The sequence below is a fragment of the Amaranthus tricolor genome, chromosome 14 (assembly GCF_026212465.1).
Source record: "Amaranthus tricolor cultivar Red isolate AtriRed21 chromosome 14, ASM2621246v1, whole genome shotgun sequence".
In the NCBI taxonomy this organism is placed as follows: Eukaryota; Viridiplantae; Streptophyta; class Magnoliopsida; order Caryophyllales; family Amaranthaceae; genus Amaranthus; species Amaranthus tricolor.
This window is the reverse complement of record NC_080060.1, coordinates 4,756,531-4,780,134: the sequence shown is the minus strand read 5'-3', so window position 1 is coordinate 4,780,134 and position 23,604 is coordinate 4,756,531. Positions and strand designations below refer to the sequence as shown.

At 33.6% G+C, this 23,604-nt stretch overlaps 2 protein-coding genes across 4 annotated transcripts; both read right to left on the bottom strand.

Annotated features, from left to right (window-relative positions):
* Positions 1–7,317: 7,317 nt before the first annotated feature.
* On the bottom strand, positions 7,318–9,461 carry LOC130800447 (oleosin G-like). Its single transcript, XM_057663975.1, has one exon. The coding sequence runs from the start codon at positions 8,949–8,951 to the stop codon at positions 8,460–8,462; it is 492 nt and encodes a 163-aa protein (XP_057519958.1). The 5' UTR covers positions 8,952–9,461; the 3' UTR covers positions 7,318–8,459.
* Positions 9,462–10,395: 934 nt separating this feature from the next.
* Positions 10,396–22,320, bottom strand: LOC130800446 (putative AC transposase). Of its 3 annotated transcripts, XM_057663972.1 has the most exons (6): positions 22,094–22,320; positions 19,859–20,053; positions 19,542–19,761; positions 16,242–16,398; positions 11,907–12,781; positions 10,396–11,486 (listed from the first exon to the last, which is right to left on the bottom strand). In XM_057663972.1, the coding sequence occupies exons 3-6, from the start codon at positions 19,599–19,601 to the stop codon at positions 10,563–10,565; spliced, it is 2,016 nt and encodes a 671-aa protein (XP_057519955.1). In that variant the 5' UTR covers positions 19,602–19,761; positions 19,859–20,053; positions 22,094–22,320; the 3' UTR covers positions 10,396–10,562. The 3 variants fall into 3 exon arrangements, with proteins under 3 accessions (XP_057519955.1, XP_057519957.1, XP_057519954.1); XM_057663974.1 differs by lacking the exon at positions 16,242–16,398; XM_057663971.1 differs by lacking the exon at positions 16,242–16,398 and having other exon boundaries at positions 19,542–19,757.
* Positions 22,321–23,604: the final 1,284 nt, after the last annotated feature.

The window sequence follows — 23,604 nt, the reverse complement described above, 5'->3', positions numbered from 1 at the left end:
TACACGAGAGCTTTGATAAGGAACCAACTCAATTAAAAATTTAAGTTGATAGTTGAGACTCCATAACATAATATTTACTCTAACAAGATGAGCGCTCCACTAGATCATTTGAACATATACTACAATCCAATTTTTTTTAATCAATCTATCATTTTGATTTTGATCTAATACTTTTTATCTTATTAAAATTAAATAATAATATTATTCCCTTTGTCCCTATAACATTGCACCTCTTTTTTTAATTGTAATATAAATATGTAGATGATAAGACAAAATACAGCTACATAAAATAAACGGTGAAAATAAATTTATAATTGAGATTAAAATAAAGAAAATAAGATTACTATTAAAATGAAAATAATGCTAAATAAGACATAAATAAAATGAAATTATAGATGCAATTTGAAAGTACATGGGGGATAAATGTATAAAGCTTATGAGAACATATAAGTTTAGAATAATTCCATTTGAATCATGTTGATTTTTAAAAATTGGTAAGTGTCATTGTCCGAAATTACAATTTGTGAAGCGATGAAACATATAACGTGACGTGAGTGCGACGCCCATTCAAAGCACGCAGCATGTTGTTCGTAAACCAAAAGTCTTTTTCCGAGCTTATCAAATAGCCTTACAAAGCCGCAAGGAGTGCCGACCCTACCCTCTTAATCCAAGGTCCAGATAAAGACATTACAGCAGGTGTCTTTAGAGACTATTTCAAACTCAACTCATTAACAATTAATACTTATTTATTAGTATTATTGTATTTTTAATGTTTACTTATATTATTTTTAATGTTTACTTATCGTATCCTTAATGCCTATTTTTAATATTTTAAATGTCTACTTACATCATTTTTGATGCCTACTTATAATATTTTGAAAAATATAAAATGGATCTGCCCAATTAAAAATGGTCCCTTTGAAAGACCGTCTCTCACAATAATTTGTGAAGATATTAAAGTGTTTGGTAAATTAATTTATTAAGATTTTTTAGCTGGTTAGAGATGTTAGAGTGTTGATCCTACCTTGATAAAAGGCCACTTTAAAGATATAGGAGTGTTTGGTAACTCAATGTGTTCAGTTGTTTTCGCTGGTTAGAGATGTTAGTTGATTCATTATGAATAGTTTTTGTAACTTAGTTGATTTGAGAAACATGTTGAGGCACAATCAGTTGATTTAAATAAGATGCATAAAGTTATTAATTGTTGTTAAGAGGGTGTTTGGCAAACGGTTGAAAATTGAGTATAGTGGTTGATTTGACCAGCTGATTGTGAATACGCTGGTGTATAAGCAACTTGTTCAAAAACAACTTATTCATAACAATAAGTTGTTTCAATTAGCTAATTTACCAAACATTAACATTAGCTGGTTTGACCACTCAACCCTCTAATTATAACAAGATAAGCTAAAATGGCTCACTCAGCTATTAAACGCCCCTCAACACTTTACACTCCTATGAGATTTTTTAAATGATTCATACAATAAAACTTATTAAAATTATAGTGTGTTCTAATATTTGAGGCATGTTATTTTAAAAGATTTGTACAATGGAACATATTACACGTGTACAAAATAGGGCATATTATTGGAGCACTTTAAATAGTTTAGTCAACGCCCATTATTAAATGGATTATTAGCTTACGCCTTTGAGCTGACTTTTCTTAATCAAGTGGAAAGCTTCTTGTTGGAGCAATAGCAATTAGTAGCTGGAGATTTTTTTCAACATTTACTTTTTAAATTCTCTATCGGGATTTATTAGTATATTTATGTATAGATGCAACTTGATGAATGCTGATGATAGGGAATCTATGGCCATTCACATTTGATAATCCATCAAGTTCAAGCCCATCAAAGTTCTAAATCATCGAATATATTTGGTAAATAGTTTTTTCATTTACTTTTTTACTTGTATTTTGATTTTAATTTTTTTATTTAGTTAAATAACAAAAGAATATTTGATAAATAGATTTTTTTTAGATAACAGTGTAGGCTCAATAAAGGAAAAGACTAGGTGAAAAACGAATCCAGAATATTTTCTAAAAAGTGGTACTTACTTTTCAACTGAGACAAAATTCCATTTTTGGTAAAAAGATTTTAATTCAATTGAAAAACTAATTTTAAGCGAAAATCAATTCAAATATTACTTTATCTTTTCCATTTAATTTGCACCCAATTTCTATATTAGATTTCCTACTTATTTTGTGCTCTTTTTTATTTTGATAATGATTTCCACAATTGTTTTAAAGGTCGTTTACTAGTACCTAAATGCCATGAAGATTTTAAGTTCCAAAGAATTTGTTAATTTGGACGTTTTTTGTTTGACAAAATAAACTAAATAAACTTAAATTTTATTTAATTATAATTTTCCTTATATATTAATTTCAATATATTAATTAATTTTAAATAATAAATATTAGCTAAAGCTTTTATGGAGCAAATATAATTGAATGGACTATATATCCCATTTAAGAAAGCAACAAAACATCATCGAATTAGATTGTGAAAGACGTTGTATACTTGTGTAGCCCTTGTTGACTTATATTCTAGTCAACTAGTCAAGTGTTTGAAAAGACCATCTTTTGATTAATATCTTTGTTGTTTTTATGTATCTTTTTTAAATGTAATTATTTTAAGAAAAGTATAGAAAATTATAAAAATATGATACTCCATATTAAATAAGAAAAAAAATAAATTATATGGATCATGTTAAAGAGAGATTAAATATGTAATTCAAATGATTTAAAATAAGTAAAACAACTCAAAATGAAAATAAATGCAAAATCAAAAGACACATGATTAATATTGTTGCATATAAATTTTCTTTATATAGGGAAAAATAAAAGGCAAAGAAAATATGTGTACAAGATAGAGCTGTTCATTCGGATCGTCGGGTTGATTTCGGATCAGGTGTTCGAATCGGTTTAAAGTCGAACTTGTGTCCATGTTACTTTTTATATAATTATAAATCTATTTTTAAAGTCGTGTCAAATCAAATTCAGGTATAAGATTGGATAATTATCGAGTCATTAACTATAGTCTATATTGGGTAGCATTGAAGTACTTCTATCTTTGACGGGAAAACTAAAAAAAAATATAAAAATTAATATTATGAGATATTGGGAGAAATACATGAATGATAGTTGAAAGTATAAATGAGAATAAATAAATATACGAATCATGGTAAAAAGCAAAAATAGTGTAAATTTAGTAGTACAGATTATAAAAATAAGACAAATTTAATTGAATAGATGGAGTATAATAAAGTAGAGAAATGAATGATTATGTGGCTAGGAATCATAAAGATTGCACCACCTGTCCACAAACCGAAATAACTATAATAACTTGATCAAGTGCTCAATATATTAATTATAAGATGATGTGTTCACAAGTGGAAACAAAGAATCAATACAAGTATGAAGAAGAGCCGTGTTCTATTGTGTCACTAACAAATGAAAAAAATAAAGGGGAGATATAACTATCTATATAAGAATTAGTGTTGCACATGATATGATCTAAACCGCAAATTAAATCAGATCAAACTATAATTTAATTGTTTGCTCTGGTTTATGATCTCAAATTATGATTTTGCTTTATACACAAAATAGTTTATGGTTTGTTCTTAATTTTGAAAAATTAAAAACTGTAGATCAAATTAAAGTAGACCAAACTAATTTAGAACGATTATATTCGACTTAATTTTTAAAACGATTTGATTTAATTAAAAATTTGTAATTTCTAATTTTGTCTAAATATAGTATCAAACAAAATCAAATTAAACCGAACTATGTGCAGTCGTAATAAGACTTACAAAGCACAATATTCTTATAGATGAACTATATTTATGCAATATCTTTGAGAGAGTATTAATTTTTTTTTTCTGATTGAACAAGACAATAATTTGCTATTAATCCAATTAACTAATAAGATATAATAAATTATTAACAATATATGTACTTGACTACCTAAATTCAATAATTTTATCATAAAAAGAAAATAACAATTAATTACTAACAATACTGTGCATTAACCCAAAAATAATGGTTAATGAATAACTATTATTATTATTTATATGTATTAATAGTGAATGCATATTACTCTTTTAAATAAAAATAATATATTTATAATATATAATTAAAAAAGTGTATACATTAAAAAACATTTTAGGCTCTCAAACTAGCGGGCCTAAACCGTCACTCATGCTACATAGCCGACCTAGAGAAGGTGAGCAAAACATATTATTCCCTCGAGGCTCCATCCATCAACATTTGCTACAACTATATGTAGTGAAAATATTAAAAAATTGAAGAAAAAGAAATAAAAAGGTAATTGCATGTGCAAATGACAATTAAAAAATACTAGCATGATCAAAGATTTTTTTAAAAAAAAATCTTATAAAACATACTAAAATAAAAAATTGGAAAATTCCATATAGTAATTCTGAATTTTTGACTTTTTCGCATGGTAGACAAATCTTTTTTAATTCACGTGGTAACCTTGATTTTTGATTTTTCCACATGGTAGACAAAAGGAATGTTTTTTTTTAACTTTACACTAGTTTTAGCCAACATAACGACATTGTTTTCAAAAAACAAACATCGTGATCACCCTAATTGACCACATGTTTTTAAATTCAGTCAAAATAACTACTTAATTTAACCAAAAGCTTAACATCGGATAAGGGCTGGGTCGGGCTCTAGTAGAAACGGGGAGGGCCTTGCAAGATAGAAAGCGGACTTTAAACAGGCCAGACCCATTAAGCCCAATCCAGCTCGACCCGACTGGTTTATCTTACTTGTTCACTTTTTAGGGACGTATTAGATTCTGCGACCTTACCTACGATTTAAAACTATTATACAAGTGTTGGCTAAACTTGATCAGCCGACAAAATAAGAAAATAGGGTGATTCATGCTGTTACAAATTTTATTTTGTATATCCAATCTTAAATTATAGGAGAGGATGAAGGATCTTTATATAGGAAAATAGAGAGAGGAAAAGAAAAGCTAAGAAGAGGGAAAAAACAAAAAAATAGAAAAGCTATTTATTTGTACAATTGGCTAACAAACTAACTGATTAACTAACTACCTAGGATTACTATCATATACATTAATAACTTCTATACAACTAGAATCCAGCAGCAGTCAGTAAAGTGTCGTATTTTCTCAGAAATGTGGTATTCTCAGCAAGTGTTAGCTGTATATTAGTAAAGCACATTTTAAATTTACAAAGATCCGTTCTCAACCTTCTTTAAACCCTTTTACAATCTGCTCCACTTTAATAGTAATAGAGCCCGTTTTCAGCTCGACCCTTACAAAACGCTTTTAAAAACAGGTTGAATAAGAACTGAAAACGAGAGTCCAGCCTATTAAACACCCCTAGTCACCACATGAATTCCATAAAACATTTGTGGCAAAGTAAAAAAATTGAGGGTCTAACATCTAGAATTCCCAAAATTATAACTAAACCCTTCACTTACCCACCCCACCCAACCCCACACACTCATTAGTCATAAGTCATTAGTGATTAGTCATTCCCTTCCATCCATCTCACTCTATATAAACACACCTCAATAATTCATTCAATACTCAATATTTTAATCCAACTCCATATATAATTCCCTTCATACTTCCAAGAAGTCAGCCCATCCTACAACCCAACTCAAAAAAAAAAAAATAAAAAAAAATCATGGGTACCCAACCCAAAAAATCAAACCAAATAATGAGCACATCAAAGCTAATAGCCCTTGGACTACTAGAATCGGTAGCAGCTTTAGCTTTGTTATGCGCCAAATACACGCGCAAAGCTTCACAAAAGCTCGTCAGTATGAAGCCGGGGTGTAATACGCTAATCCTCCGAAATAACAAAGAACTGGGCGAACAAAGCTTCGGCGATGCCGGGTTATGGAGACGATCGATTTTGATGGGGGATAAATGTGAGCCTTTGAATTTTTCAGGAGTCATTTATTATGATTGTAATGGTAATAAATTGTCTGAACCTCCAATGAAATCCCCACGTTCAAGTCTTTTTGTGGGGTATGATTATCCAACCATTGAGAATTACTAAAATATAATACTCTTTTCTATCTGAATTTTGCTTCGTATACTCTTTTAGTCTGTTTAATGTGGGACGTTTGCTTGATTAAATGATATGAAAGTAATCAATTTTCTCTTTTTTCTTGTTTTGTGTTCAAACCCATGAGAAGCAATTTTAGGGGATAGGGGAATATTTTTTTTGTCTATTTTAAATTTATATGTAAAACTAAATTTTTTTTTATATATTTGAATTTTTAAATTTAAAGAGATAGAGAGTATATATAGTTGCTTTTATAAGATGATAGACATATATATTCACCATCTCCCTTATTTTTATCATTATTGTATCAATTTTGGCTACTACTATGAACTATGCTTTTGCTCAAAAGGTTCCCCTTTTTTTTTTTGAAAAATAATACAAATCAAATGTTTTTGAGATATAATATCTTGGAAGATTTTTTTTTTTTTAAGAATTTATTGATTGAGTTGGGGGTTGAAAGCTTTTTGATAATAATGCGATATTTATCGTTTAAGAAGATAAATTTTCTCTTTTCCTCTTGCTTTTTCAGCTTGCATGTAACTCAACTTACCCCAAATAAAAAAGTATGTTTTTTAAATAGAAATAAATTAAAAGAGTAAGTTTGATTAGTTAAAAAAGTATGTTTTTTAAAATAGAGATAAATAAAAAGAGTAGTTTAATTAGTAAAATAAAGTATGTTTTTTTAATAGAAAAAAAAAAAGAGTTAGTTAAATAAGTTGTAGGTTGGCAATTAGTAAGATGTATCATGAGAATTTTATTTTAGTTTAACGGTTGAAAATTTTCACTTTTATTAGTTGTGATAAGGGTTTAATTATCACGCCAGAAAATTTTAATTTTTTTTCTCTCTTTATTGGCATTTTTTAAGCTATTCCAAATGAAAAGGAAGATAGCCGAGTGTACTCTATTTAGTGAGCTAGTTTATTAAGTATTAGTTAGTACTAATAAATTACCATTAGTGAGAAGTAATATGTTAATCATGTATGAATGATGTTGTAATATAAGAAGAATAAATTAAGGTTCATTGTGTATATTTTGTATTTTTGATTCGACACCATTTTAAGAAAAAAGAATGTGAGGCCATATGAGAGAACGGAAAGTCACAATTTAATTACAGTTATATAAATAGTTAAATCCTACAAAAACGTAAATAAGGAAAAAAAAATTACAGAATCAAAATATAAATATGAATATGAAAAAAGAGAAATATAACATTTGATTTAAATAGGAAGCTTAAAATTTTTTTATTTGTGAATGGACTAGAGAACACTCTTAATAGGCAAGGGGAAAAATAAAATTAATTCTTTTTACTGATAGGAAAATTACATTTTTCACAAGGATAAAAGAGGTGTATAGAATAAGTTTCTAGTATTAACTATTATATATGGAATAGCCTATTAAGTTATAGTAGCTCTTTTTCTTGTTTTTTCCAATATAAATCTTTTTTTTTTTTTTCTCAATATAGGATCACTTGTGAAAATTAAAAAAATATTTGAAGTCAACTCTACACATTCATTTTGGGCTCCACCTACTTACGTTACGTACACTTAGTTGTTAAAGCAAGAAAAGTCCTGATTTGAGGATGGAGTATTGTATGATCAAATAACTTAGAATCTTTATTACAACTAGCCAACAATAATTATCTATAGCTAAATATATTTGACATAAGTTTAATGGTATTTATTTAATAAGAGTAAGCAAATTAAACAAAATCAAATCATTAAAACTAAATAGTCTAAATTTGTCTTATCAAAAAACTAAAATAGAATACAAAGCTTTTTTATTTACCATGACTCAACCAAGTTACCTATTATTTCCTATTTAGGTCCTCCGTTTCATAATACCCGCTATATTTTCTATTTTTGACAATTTCATATTACTTGCTACATTTCAATTTTTAGTAATAAAACAATCATTTAAAGTTCTACCTACCCCTATTTTTATCCTACTCTATATTCTATAATAAAATACTATACTATACTCTATAAAGTAACTTAACAACCTATTTTTCATTTTTCTTTTTTAATTAAAAATAATAAAATACTATACTCTATAAAGTAAACAATCAGCTACAGTGTAAGTAGAAACAATATCAGAACGGAGGAAGTATCATATAAAATACTAAGTAGTCATTCGAAAATACATTGTTTATTTTTCATATATCTTCTAACTTCTCCCACCAACGTTCTACAAAAGTATAAATCACATGCTCAAGCAAATTAAATCATAAACAGCACATTTCAACAACAAAGAAATTAAAGAAAGTGATTTTAAGGTATATAAAATAAAAGTACAATAAAAAAATAAAAATAAAACAAATAAAGAAAATCGATAATCACATTACAATTACGATGTAATTAATTTGGTTAACAACATAATCAAAAGTCGTGGGTTCAAGCCCCAGGAGCAGCATCTTTAACTTTACTATGAAGATACCCTCCATATTCCCTAGCATAATCCTTCACTTCTCTCGCCGTCGTCGCAATCCGGTTTCTGGCATAATCTAACCCGTCCGAACCGGGCGGGTGAAGCCCCCTAAAATAACGATAAAACCACGAAAAAGCCGCCAAGGCAGCGAAAGCGAACCCACAAAAGGATAGAAAACCAACAATGGGAACAAAGACGAACACAAAAAGAGGGAGCCAAAAGGGGCTGGAAAGGACGATTATGGGGGAAAGGAAAATAAGGCCGAGAATAATGGCGGTGAGGGTTATTCCGGTGAGGAGGAGGAGGATTCCGCCGGAGATGGCGAGGGTGAGGAGGCCGAGGAGGAGGGTTGAGTTTGGGGAGGTGTTTTGGAGGCGGCGTAGGAAGGAATGTGGTTGTGGTGGTGGTGGTGTGGTGGTGGTTAGTTGAGTTTGGGAAGGATGGGTTGTGGAAGCCATTGTTATTGTTATTGTTATTGTTATTGTTATTGTAAAAAGAGGAAGAGAAGATTAATTAAGGGAAGGTAATGTAGAAGAAGGAGGATGACACGTTGGGAGTGGGATGATGGGTGTGTGTAGTTTTGGGAGTTTTAGACACATGCAACCTAGCACGTGTAGCCTTCTACTGGAATTACCGTTATCAGCTTTTGACACACTAATAAATTGGGTATATTGGTTAAAGTATGGGGTATTTAAAAATAAGTGATAGTGTTAGAGTTTATAAGATATTATATGACTTTAACTATCAGCTTAAATTTTTTATTGAGTTGATTTTTTGACTTATATTAGAAGTCAGCATGACAAAAGGCTACGGATTTAAATCTCAATCATCACTCGTTTAAAGTGAAATATTAAAGCGTGTTAAAATATATAACTTTACTTTTACCATCAACTTCAATGATATAAAGAATAAAAATAGTAAGATCATATTTAATTAGAAATAAGGCATAGTTATTGAGACGGATTAGAATAAAAAGAAGCTAATTGAGTGAGAAAGATGATTGATTTTCTTCCCTCCGTTTTACAATGCGTTGAGTAATTCATTTTGAGTGTTTTCTTGTGTTGCTTGCATGTAAAATCTTTGTTTTTATCAAAGGTTTTTCTAATTTATTGATAAAATAAAATAAATAAAGCAATTTCAGTGGTCTACTATGCGTCTACTATGTTAATGTAGGATTGCAAGAATATTAAAAGTATCTTAATTAAAGCTTACCTAAATAAAAAAAATTATAATTAATAAATCTCATACCAAAATCAATTGCTAATTCAAATTCCAATATAAAATTTGAAGTAAAATGTCCCATAATTACTTTATTAATTATCATATAAGACATCAACTTAACCAACATTTTAAAACGAAAATAATATATTATATAGATGAACCTGCTAATTTTTCAATAAAGGGAAAGTGGGAATATGACGAATGTTTTTCCAAACTCTTTTTTTGAAAGCTTTTTTTATTATTATGATTAGAATTATAATATGATATGATGAGTATAGTGACTATAATCGTATTTGAAATAATTAATTTGTCACATAATTAGTGAAAACATGGCATTGTGAAATTGAGTGGCGATGGTTATGATTTGTAAATGAGTTTTTAATGACATTTTCTAGCATAATCACTAAATTTTGCTAATAATTTTGTGACACTGAATCTAGTGGCATTTGTTGAAATGACATAATAGCTTATATATATATATATATATATATATATATGACATTGAACATGCCTTGTAGCATGTACCTTTGAATTTATTTATTGAAAAACAACATACTCATTATAATTTTGAAACACTATGCCTAAATGATTTTTGGACAATTGTATTTTTTTTGATATATTTGGGAAGTATATTGTATATATTGGTTGAATGCTCATGTGAGTCAAATTTTTGGACAATTGTTTGGAGTAATAGATTGTTAAATACCATTTCTATTATGTATATACATCAATGCAGTATATCAAGCTTTCTTACAACATTTTACCAATTACCAGTTGTCGTTTACCAGTTATCATTCACCAGTTACCAGTATATGATCGACTGGAGAAAACATTTGAGCTTGTGTTATTTAGATACTCTGTAATCTTTGTTTCTTGTCCGAACTCGTATTGTTTTTGACAGTTGTTTCAGCAGCCAATTCCATAATCCTTTGACAGTCGATTTCAGTCGATCTGTATTTCAACGCGATCCCAGCGTCAGTCCATGACTTCACGCAAAGTAAAGACTGTGCAGTTGAAATCGACAAACCAAACCGTTGTCTGTCCACCTCGTCTGCTTTGCTCGAAAACAATTCTTCCGGTGCCACAGAAGTTGCCTGCATGGACAAGAAGTCTCGGGCCATAAGGGACAGTTGTGGATAACGTGCACCACTCACTTTCCACCATTCCAAAATATCTGTTGTTATCGGAGCTGGAGGCTCCGACAGATATTGAGTAAGCTCGTCAGTTACAGCAGTCATGCTTGCCCTTCGTTTTTTTCGGGCAATTTCCTCTGCAAACGATAGGCCACCACTTTCTTCGTTCTCTGAGGCACCATATAAGTTGTTCATAGACGAAAAGTGATTTGTCGAGTAATTTCTAAGGAAATGGTTTCTCGCCTCCTCCAAATTGTTTTCCGAGTTCAGAATGTCTGGAATGAGTTCTACTTTGATACGAGGATCGAGAATTGCAGCCATGTAAGTAAATATATTAGAAACCTGATCATGGTAACTGCTGCATTTCAGAAACATTTCCTCGGCTGCACTCTTTAGCCAATCCGGATAGTGGCACGAATCTTTGCACGCTGCAATCGTTTCAGAAATATGATCCATGAAAAATAATACTAGGCCTACGGTGGGAGCATTGTTTGCACATATGTCGTTTGTGGTCTTATAGAAGGCTTCCAGGTATCCATGCACAAGAGTAACGGCATTTTTCTCGGCGGAATTCAGCAGCATTTCGTTACCTAGTGAATCTTCATGCTTTAATACAACCCCGTCCATTGATTTGCTTGCCTGCACAATGACAGCATTTCGCTAATGAAATAACAAACAAGAGAATACCAAGATGACATAGTGAAAGCAATCGCCTTTTCGCTAAACGATTAGCAAACACCCACCTCGTGAAACCACCCAAAATAGAGGAAGAAAAGATGTGACGACAACATATACGACTTACTAGGCTTTTATGAACACAAGCAACGTCCCAAAAATTGCAAGACAATAAAAGCAGTCCAATTTCCCTCGACAGACAGATTAAGTTTGGAACTTCTTGTGTGAAGACATTCACATTACATAATGCATAAAGTGTGCAACAGTTATTACTCCAGCAATCTTTATGCGTACGTATTTGATGTCCGACTACCACACTATGACTATCAATCTCCTTTTTATTGGCATCTAAATTAAAAACGAATTCATTTATAAGATGCTCACCTTGCGAACGATGTCAATCATCTGATAATGTCCATTCCAACGAGCTGAAGTGTCCAGGGGGAATCTCCAGATGCCTTCTTGATAAGCTGTTGTTAATTGCATAAAATCCTCCATTATTACAGGGGAAGCATTCATCTCTATAACAAACTCCCTAACTTTAGAGATTATTTGTTTTGTGGTTCTTAAACCATCTTCTATCACCATGTTTAGTGTCTGAGCTGCACAGGGGATATAGCAGAAAGGTCCCACCTTATGAGCATCCATATCTTCTTTAAGTTTGTGGCATGCATGCATCGCACTCTGGCTATTATCATGTGTGCAAGCCAAGAGTTTTCCATCAATATTACACATCTTTAAGACCTTGACCAAAGCATGATAAATCTCAGCACCACCACACGGATAAGGTATGCGGCAAATATCGAGAAGAACCTTTTGGAAACTCCAGCTGTCATCAATCCAATGGCATGTAACACTCATATAATAAATTTGTTCATAAGAAGTCCAGAACTCAAGTGCAACAGCAACCTTAGAGGACACTTGTTGCAAAGTGATAAGAACATCTTCTTGCATACTCCTAAAGACCTCACATAAAACACCCTCAACCTTCACTTTAGACCATATCTGCACGGAAGGGTTGGAAAATTTGAAGGCGTTCAACAGCCAGGTGTCCTCTAAGATTGAGGGAGTTAAAGAAGATGAAGATAGCCACTTAGTAAGCAGCCAATTCAGGTGTTCAAGATCTAATGTCGGTGCTTTGACTTCAGAATGGTGCTTTTTTAAAACACTGGAATTGTTCTGCGGAGCAGCACTTGGGACAGGTTCGTCAGGATTATTGTAACCAGGATGTCGACTACCAAGATGTCTTCCCAGATTTCCTTCAGAATAAGAATAAGAGGGGTTTTATTCAGTGATTTTGCGTTTAATATTCAATAGTTGCTCATTCATGATAAATCAACTACTCAAAACAAATGAATTTTTTGAGCACATGACTGACGTCAACAAGCAGGGTCGTCTCGGACATTTTTGGGGCTTTGAGTGAAAATAAAAACATGGCCCTTTATAAAGCTAAGGATGAAATTATTAAATTGTTAAAGGAAAATTTTGACTTTGCCAAAGCTATGTACAACAAAAGGGTACAAAGCAACAAGGGGCAACCACCAAGCAAATCAAATAAATCAATAACAGAGAAATATAGTAACATTACATTGAGACTTGAGTGAACTTTTCGAGAAATACAACACACGACCACCAATTACATAATAACAAATGAATATCTTGCCATCATTTTTTTTATGAAAAGAAATAAGAGAAAGGTGATAATTTGACAATATCTGATTGTGTTTTTTTTTTTTGTGTAAAAATTCTGATCTTTCTTTATTCTCATTGAAGCATATTGTATAAATACATGAGCATTGTAGTAACTGCTACAAACATGGGTAGTAACTGTTACGAACATGGGTAAGTGCCTCTAATGTAACTACCTAAGAACAAATCAACTGTAATGACTAAGGTAACTGTAAAAGATAACTGCTTTCCAATACTCCCCCTCAAGTTAGGTCGTGGGATCACCAAAGCCTAACTTGCTTAATGTGCTATTGAAGATCTGAGATGAGACTGCTTTTGTGAGAATATCGGCTAGTTGGCCTGCGGATCTAACAAATGGAAGGCTGATGACTTTACTTTCTAGTTTCTCCTTGATAAAGTGTCGATCAATCTCCACGTGTTTTGTTCGGTCATGCTGCACTGGATTTTCGGAGATACTTATTGCTGCCTTGTTATCACAATATAAAGGACTTGTCTGTCCCTGAACAAAGCCTAACTCTCCTAGGAGTTTTCTAATCCATAGAATCTCCGTAATTCCTTTTGCTATTCCCCTGAATTCTGCTTCAGCACTAGACAAAGCAACTACCTTCTGTTTCTTGCTTCTCCAGGTGACTAGATTGCCCCCTACAAGAGTAAAATACCCCGAGGTTGACTTCCTGTCATCCCGATCACCAGCCCAATCAGCATCCGTGTAACCAATAAGGTCAAGGTTGCCATTCTTCGCGTAGAAGACTCCTTTGTTGCTAGTTCCCTTTAAGTATCTCAGGATCCTCAGGACTGCTGCCATGTGTTCTTCTTGAGGTCGATGCATAAACTTGCTTACAATTCCTACTGCGTACGCAATATCTGGTCTTGTGTGGGATAGGTAGATTAATTTTCCCACTGTCCGTCTATAACGATCTTGATCTGTTGCTTCTGCACCTTCAACAATACGTAGACCATGATTAGCTACCATAGGAGTATCTGCTGGCTTGCAATCTAACATACCTGCTTCTGCTAAGAGATCTAGAATGTATTTCCTCTGATTGATGAATAATCCCTTCCTTGATCTCAGGACTTCTATTCCTAGGAAGTATTTTAGTTGCCCTAAATCCTTCATCTCGAATTCTTGGAATAATTTCCTCCTAAGACGATCAATTTCCTTGAAGTCATTTCCGGTAATAACCATATCATCGACATAAATCACGAGGCATGTAATCTGTTTTCCACTTCGCCTGAGAAATAGAGTATGATCTGAGTTGCTCTGTTTGTAGCCAAATTTCTTCATTGCTGCAGTGAATCTCCCAAACCATGCTCTAGGAGATTGTTTTAAGCCGTATAGAGCTCTCTTAAGTCGACACCCTTCTCCTTGGCTATACTTATTTGAATACCCTGGTGGTGGCTTCATGTATACCTCTTCTTCAATTTCTCCATGTAAAAAGGCGTTCTTCACATCAAATTGAAACAAAGGCCAATCTTTGTTTGCTGCTACTGAGAAGAGAACTCGAATGGTATCAATTTTCGCTACAGGTGAGAATGTTTCAGAGTAGTCTACCCCATAAGTTTGTGTATATCCTTTCGCAACAAGCCTAGCTTTATACCGCTCAATGGATCCATCAGCATGATACTTGACTGAAAACACCCATTTACAGTCAACCGTCTTCTTATCACCTGGTAATCTGCACTTTTCCCACGTTCGGTTTTTCTGGAGAGCCATGATCTCTTCATCCATAGCTTGCTTCCACTTTGGTTCTTGGAGGGCTTCTTCAATGTTTTTCGGAATGACACTGGAGTAGAGAGATGCATTGAAGGCAACTGCTGTTTGTAATAGTTGTCCATCACCTGGTCTATTGGTAGGATATCGGGATCTCCGGGATTCATATTCAGGATCATATCTCTTTGGGGGTATTCCTCTTGTACTTCGAGGGGGCAAACTAGATTCCCTTGGAACAACAATACTATTTGGCACAATAGAGTCAGTGGATACATCAATGAAAGGAGCAGTAGGACTTGGTGTTACCTCTTGTTCGGCTGGATGCTCAGGGACTGGGACTGGGGTAGTCTGAGGAGGTGATTCAGTAGCAATGTCAGTAGCAGTATCGATGGTAGTGCCGACTTGCTCCTTGGGATCTCGACTGTCAGCCAAGGGATGAGTCAACCAACTAAGATCCTCACTCATACTCTCCCCCTGAGATCGAGGTTGGGGATAGTAACAGTGGTGTTCAAGGAAATCACAGTCCATGGTGGTATAAAGCTTGTGATGGATAGGATCATAACATCGATAGCCCTTCTGTGTAGTGCCATACCCAAGAAAGACACATCGTACTGCCCGGGGTTCAAACTTATTTCTAGTGCGTGGTGGAAGGTGGACATACACAACACACCCAAAGACTCTAGGAGGAAGGGAGTGAGATGAGGGAACAGGAGTATACGAATGAAGTGTAGCAAGAGGAGTCTGGAATTGGAGGGTTTTTGTAGGGAGGCGGTTGGTAAGATAGGTAGCAGTAGCAATAGCTTCGGGCCAAAAATATACCGGCACATGAGTCTCAAACATTAGACCCCGTGCTACCTCAAGGAGAGTACGGTTCTTACGTTCAGCCACCCCATTTTGTTGTGGGGTGTCGGGGCAGGAAGTTTGGTGGATAAGGCCATGGTCTAGAAAGAATTGTTTCATTGCCAATGAGATATATTCACCCCCATTATCCGAGCGAAGAATTTTTAGTTTTGCATGGAACTGAGTAAGAATCATGTTATAGAATTTGACAAATACATTAAAAACCTCAGATTTGTGCTTTAGAAAATAAACCCAACACATTCGAGAATAGTCGTCAATAAATAACACAAAATAGGAAAAACCATGATTGTCAGTATGTGGAGCTGGGCCCCATACATCGGAATGTACTATATCAAAGGGTTTGGGAGCACGAGTATTTCTAGGGAAATAGGACTGTTTATGACTCTTTGCTAAGATACAAGTTTCACAATCTAGAGATGCAATGTTCTTCAGAGAAGGAAAGAGTTGGTGTAGATAACCTAAGGATGGGTGACCCAAACGCCGATGCCAAGTTCGCAATTGGTGAGCAGGAGATCCATGAGCAAGCATTGCACCACCTTTTTGAATTACCGCATCAACATAGTATAGGCCACCTCGTTCAGTACCACGCCCAATGATCTTCCCTGTCCGAGCATCCTGTACAACACAATGATCAGAGGTTAAAAACACAGTACAATTTAAGTCCTTCGTCAACTGACTGACCGACAATAATTTATGAGACAAATTTGGGATGAGCAGGCAATTTTTGAGATGAAGGGAGGAAGAGATGTTGACAGCTCCAGCCTTGGCAACCGGTACACGTTCCCCATTAGCAGTTTGGATGTGGGTTCGGTTAATAGGATGGGTGTATATAAAATCATTGGGATCGAATGTCATCGTATCGGTGGCCCCACAATCAAAGATCCATTGAGAGTTGTTTGAATGTCCAAGAAGGCACTTAGGAGTGATGGTGTTTGGGCTGGAATGGGAATCGGGTTTGAGGAATTGACTTGGGCCTGGGCCGGTTTGGGAAGAGGAGGAGGGTAAGGTTTTAAAAGGGGATGGACTGGGGCTATAAAAAGGGAGGTAGGGTTGGGGATTTTTGATTCTCCCTTTCCCTTCCCTTTGGCTGACGGCTCTCCTTTCTCTCTCTTCTTCCTGTTTCTCACCATTCTTATTCTCTGAAACTATCTTTGCTTCTCCTTCCTCTGTGCGCCATTCTTCTTGGTCATCTGACTTTTGAAATGATGTTGGCTGATCTGTGGCACTGAGATTAGCCTTGCCGCCGGTCCGGTTAGCCGGTGCCTTGGTGGCGGCTCTCCTCCTCTGTAGATCGTCCCACCACTCAGGATATCCCACAAGTTTGAAGCACCCCTCCTTGGTATGCCTAGAACCCCCACAGTGGGTGCATCGGAGTTTTCTCCGGTCATCATCTTCTCGGATTCTTTGGAAGGGTTTGTTTCTCGTGGAGAGACCTGAGCCAATCTCTGAGGGATTCGTTCCCGGTGATGAGACGCCGGTCATGATTTGCCGGCGTGTGACCTCTCGTCTGATTGTTGCATATGCCGTTTCCACCGCCGGTAATGGTTCACTGTTTAATATGTCCCTTCTCTCTTTGTCTAGATCGTCACTAATTCCGGTGAGAAATTGGTATAGCCTTTGTCTTTGGATGTATTTGTTGAACTCTGTTATATCCTGTGGACAATTCATCGGATTTGGCATTCTTCGATCTATTTCTTTCCACAACATGTTAAGCTTACCATAGTAAACTTCAATAGTATCATGGTTTTGTTTCAAGGTTGCTGCCTTAGAACTCAAATCAAAGATTTGTAGTTCATCCCTACCACATCCTAAGAGGCCTTCAATACCTTGCCATAGGCTGTGTGCTGTTGTGTAGTCCAGAAATTGATTAACGATATCTCCGTCTATGTTTTCGATTATCCATGCGATAACCATTGCATCTTTTTGTGCCCATTGGTTATAATTGGGATCTGATAATGGTGGGGGTCTGGCAGTGATGTGATTGAGCCGCCCCCGGCCTCCAATGGCAACGTGCATCAATTTGCACCATTTTGTATAATTGTGGTATGTGAGTTTTTCTGAAATTTTGATTGATGTTGGGGTTTCTGTTTGGTGAGTTGAATTGTTAATTTTCTGGAACATCTGGAACATTTGTTCCATTTGTTCCATGGACATTAAGGTTTGGTGTGTTTGGTTTTCTGATGAATCAGCCATTTTGAGGTAAGAACAGGTAGATGATGATGCCTGTCCGGATTCGAACCCTAGGGCTCTGATACCATGATAATTTGACAATATCTGATTGTGTTTTTTTTTTTTGTGTAAAAATTCTGATCTTTCTTTATTCTCATTGAAGCATATTGTATAAATACATGAGCATTGTAGTAACTGCTACAAACATGGGTAGTAACTGTTACGAACATGGGTAAGTGCCTCTAATGTAACTACCTAAGAACAAATCAACTGTAATGACTAAGGTAACTGTAAAAGATAACTGCTTTCCAATAAAAGGAAGAAAACGGTTAATAAGACCTAAGAGGATTAAAAAAAAGAATACACTTAATTTCGAAGAATACCATGATACTTGATTAAAGATTCAAAGGAGGAAGCAACAGCGGTCAAACACTCTAGAACTCTATCATCCAGCCAAAACTTTTTTACTCAACAATGAGGGTGGCACATGGTCCGGTTTGGTGCAATTTAGCAATTAAAATAGACCAAACCGTATACTACTATTTGAAATTTTTTCCGAACAAGACCAAATCCTTATTACCCTTGAACGGTCTAGTCAATCCCAGTTTGCGGTCTTTTATCTTTCAATTCAATTTTTAATATTAAAATAACATTGTATTCATTAATTGAGTCAGAACATGATCATATAAAGAATATGGAAGGCACCTCTACCATATAACAAGATCATCATAACCTATTTATCTTTATTAATTTATAGTATAAGCAAATGAATAACCATCCAGGGAAGACATGAATTACCATTGAAAATATAAAAACACTACATCATCATCCAAGGAAGACATCTTGTTTTACTATAATTTAACTATTTCTTAAAGTGGATAATACTTAATTTCTTGTTGTTATTACATGTTCCCACTTCTTTCTTGTATAAACAACCAAGTTTGCTACATTCTCATTAAATATTCCCTGTTTAATTTTTCTATGATATATTCTATATGTATCTATGTTCATTATCAACCATATGCACATATGGTGAATTTAAGAGTTAACTCTAATCAATAAATGCCCTTTCTTTGACACCTCCTATGATTTAGCATATTGGGATGTACCATTGCATTATAAGTAATTAAAAACCTTCAGCATCAGTAGAAATTTGATGATTCAGAATTAAGTTTACTGAACTCATTTGTAAAAATCTAGTTTCCAACTAGTCAATAAATCACAAAGGCCATGAGATGCAAATTAAATCATTTATAATAGGACCAATAACTTGTGTTAATTTTTCCTTACTTTGGTATAATTGTTCTGCAAATGGCAAAGATATTGTTAGTCGTTAATGATAGAATGCGAGTTGCAAATGAACACATAAGTAACCCAATTCAACCAATAGCACTCTGAAAGATTGCATTTCTCAAGTAATAAAAACATAAGTTTCAAAAACCAGACCAAATTGTAAGCCGTGAACCCAAAATAAGAAACCTAGACTGTAATTTTAGTATCGTAAAGCAGAAAAATCATTCAAAATCAATAGTCTTATTACAATTATGACGTTCTCCTACAGACAGAGACAATATAGGGAAGGAAATTACCTGTTGCTGTTGCAATGGAATAGGTCTGTCCACAAAACTTGCACCTGCGACTCTTCCCATCTGGAGCAGTCTCAAAATATTTGAGGTATATTGATGTCATAGTTTTCTTCCGTGGTTTTGATGATGGAACATCATTTTCTTTCTCTAAAGAACTCAACGACACGTTAACTGAATCTATGTTTGGAATAATTCCCATATTCATCACAGATTTACGCTCTATCTACACAGACATGAAAGGCAAGTCAATACGGCACAAATAATTCTTTGACTACTTGAAATAAGACAAAAGTATGATTTCTCATGACTCTATTTTCTACCTAACAAGGCTGCTACCATTCCACCTCTGTCCCCAGCAAATAGCCCATCTCTAACACTCAACAAGGCTGCATGACTACAAATCAACTTTGCAGTAAAGCATTGACATTGTTTATCTTTCACTTTCTCATGGAAAGAAGTCTCTCCTACAGTGTTGTATATCTTATAAAATCATGATGCTAACAACTGCAACGGATCTGTATAGCATCATTTGTAAATTAGTTTCTACAAGAGAATTAAGTCAAGCATTTCCAATCCATAAAAAGCGTACATGTATATTTGATTCCCAAACTTAATTTGCATAGCTATAAATTACAAAAACGAGCTTTTCTAATTCCTCTAGCGGTCCACCAAACATGGATAAAAGCAGTTTAGATGTATAGGTTCAGCAAGTCATGTTTAAGTCCACCACACATCAAAGGGTCAGTTTCACTAGTTTGCCACCTGTTTAGCTTTTATAGAGATATTTGTGAAAAATAAGTTGTTATAAGAGAAAAAGTATGTCAAAAAACTAAAAATCAATGAAAAAACTACTCAATTAGCTTTTTAGTTTTGTCTTAAAGATGGGTTTCCAAGTGGCTTATAAATCATTCACGAAACCCACTTTTTTTGCCTATTTGACCGACCAAAAAGCTAAAAGTCAACCAAAAAGTCATTTACCAAACACACCCAGAGTAAAAAAAAATTGCAGCTCCAAATCAAAGCAAACCCTTACCCATATAAAATCCGTTATCCATCGCATTAGTGAATGCTTTACTTGTACACGCAGAAAGACTTTTAGCAAGCTCAAAAACATCTTATGAACATTCAAATTATCCCACAGCCCACATAAGTTGAGCAACTATTATATTTCATGGGTGTAATTACTGCTACTATTGCAAATTGGATTCAGATTGAACCCCAGTGACACTCATAAGTTCGCCAATCATCCTATTTCATGGGCATCCTACACCCAATTAGTTGTTATTGGTTTCAACCACCGCCTTTAAGTTTTTGGTTGAGTTAGTTTCTCGACATTAATGGTAAGACTGTACAAAGTACAAACGTGATCCCTTGCCTCATCCTAATTGTATCAAAACGAGTTGGGTATTTCACTCCGATTTAAATTGTTTCTCTATTTAGTTTTCAACCACATTATAATTTAGAATTAGGTATTTTTATGCCATATTTTTTAAACATAATAATAATAATAATAATAATAATAATAATAATAATAATAATAATAATAATAGTGTTGTGCGACAGCGGAAGCAAGGTCGATGAACAATAATGAAACAATAAGAAATTCAATGCAAACAATAAAAAAATGACACAAGATATTTAACGTGGTACACTATCAATGTGATAGCTACGTCCACCGGCACCGAGAACAAATAATTTCACTGTGATCGCAAAGAATTTACAAGATGAATTACAATCACACTCACAAATTATAATGGCTCTTTTGTGATCTCTCCCAATTTGTGAATCATAATCCCCTAGTACTAACATGATGGGGTATATATAATAAAACCATCTTAAAAGACAATTAGGGGTCTAAGTATCCACAAATAACCGACCACAAATAAAGGTAATCGTCCCAAAAGACACTTCCCGTGAAAAGAAACTGCCATTTCGCGAGCCGTGTACAACTACGCGAGCTGCGAAATGGAGACAGAACGCACTCCGCGACCCCGCGGACCTCCTCTTTGACCCGTACTCATCTTTTTAAATGGTGCTTGCTAGCTTGAGTAACCATTAACAACAAATAATAATAATAATAATAATAATAATAAAATTATTATTATTATTATTATTATTATTATTGTTGTTGTTAGAAGTAATTAGAAGGAGAACTTGTTAGAAAACTCAAATATATGAAAATTCCAACCCAACATAGCCTGGAGTAAGTATGGAGTTTGATATCTCAAAGCCATATATACAAATCACAAATGCAAAGTAATAAGTATAAAAGCAGTAGCTAAACTTAAACAAACACCCATTCATATATCATTAGATATTGGCCCTAAATCAAAACAGTAAATTCTTAACTATAAACGTTTCATAACATGTACAAAATTTGGATTCAATTAAAATAAACAGTAAAATGAATCTAATAAACTGCAATTGAATATCTCCATAAAAGTTTAAATCAAACAAAGAAATAGCACAGGTAATTAATTAGTTTAGTCAAATAAAAATTCAACAAAAATGAAGAAGGAAAGGGAAGAACTGAGAGGAAAACAAAGAAAGAGCACCGAATATTGACTACAAAAATGGAGAAGCGGGAAAAGGGGAGGCTTAGCCGCCGGATCTAAGCCAGCTGGCAGGATGGAGCCGATCCCTTTGCCTGGAGCCGGTAAGCAGACGAGATTCAACAAAACTCCTACGAGGGAAGCCGCGACGCTAGCTGTAGCTTGGCTGTAGCCGGTAGGCGCTTTACGTTTATTCTGACTTTCACGGCTCTAAGCTTTGCTTAAAAGTTAAAAAACCAACACTTATATTATGAGTAGTTGGTTTGGATAGTATATTAATTAAATGGTGGTAATGCTAATAAAAATTTATTTAATTTATTATAATTTTATTAAGAAAATTTATCTATAAACTTAATAATAATATGAGCTTAGGTTAGATAATGTTATTTTATTTCAATGATCTTTTTTTTTGATAAATATAATTATTTTTAAAATTAAAATTAAATTATTAATAAAAAGAATTATATGTCATACGTATTTAACATTAAAATCTGAATTAAAATATCAAGAAAACACATAATACTTGAGATCAAATAACAATATAAATTAAATTTCTCCCATTGTATTAAATCTGAAAGATCTAAAAAAAATATGATAAAGCGTTCATTTAAAGATCTAAAAACGCCTGAAAAATTAATAAAGCGTGGAGTGACAGTAACATGTATTATGTGTAGGTCAACAACACACAATAGAATAAAATGCTCAAAGAAAGATAGATTGTTGAACCACTTACCACCCCTAAAGAAAAGACTCCGGAGGCAAAGGAAAAAATTGAATTATATTAATACTAGTGAATTAATGAATTAGTGAAAAAGAATATTGGGATTAACGAAAGGTCTTCACATGCCACTTGTCCTTTCCAATTTCCCAAGATTTTCAAATGTAAAATGTAATTAGGGAAGAAAAAGTTTACGTTTTTAAGGTTCAACAATGGTGACTACAAGCTCTTAAAGAAGGGAATAAGAGGGGAAGGAGAACTTTATAAATTTATCTAATTCATACTTGTATCTATATTCATCTATATTTATTTATTTATAATTAAAAAGGAAACAACAATGTAAGCAAACAATGCCAATAGACTAGTTGGGTGTATTCTGATATAATCACATAACTAGACAGTGCCCGTGCGATGCACGGTTTTATTAAATTTTCCGATATATTTGTATCATTTAAGAAATTTAAATTTTAGGAAATAAATTTTACATTATGCTTAAATCTCATTTCACTCTGAATAGTTATATACATTACATACATTGTATGATTTATATCATACTTCGCATTGTGCACCTATGATATTTACTTAATGACAAATAAATCACAACAAATGACAAAAATTTTGTTACATTTTTTATATAATTATATTTATACTTCTATTTGTTTATTTTGAATAGAAGAGCAAATAGATCGTACATAGACCTGTCAAACAGGTCGGACGGGTCGGGTTGTATAAAAATATTTTCGGGTTCGGGTTGAACGGGTTTAAAAAATTACGGTTTCGGGTTTTGACTACCTTG

Excerpts from the sequence above, each read along its gene's own strand:
- LOC130800447 (XM_057663975.1), bottom strand. The coding sequence starts at position 8,951 with ATGGCTTCCACAACCCATCCTTCCCAAACTCAACTAACCACCACCACA.
- LOC130800446 (XM_057663971.1), bottom strand. Across the intron at positions 12,782-19,541 it reads TTCCATTGCAACAGCAACAG|GAAATCTGGGAAGACATCTT; the intron begins GTAATTTCCTTC and ends CTTATTCTGAAG. Across the intron at positions 11,487-11,906 it reads TGATTGACATCGTTCGCAAG|GCAAGCAAATCAATGGACGG; the intron begins GTGAGCATCTTA and ends GTCATTGTGCAG.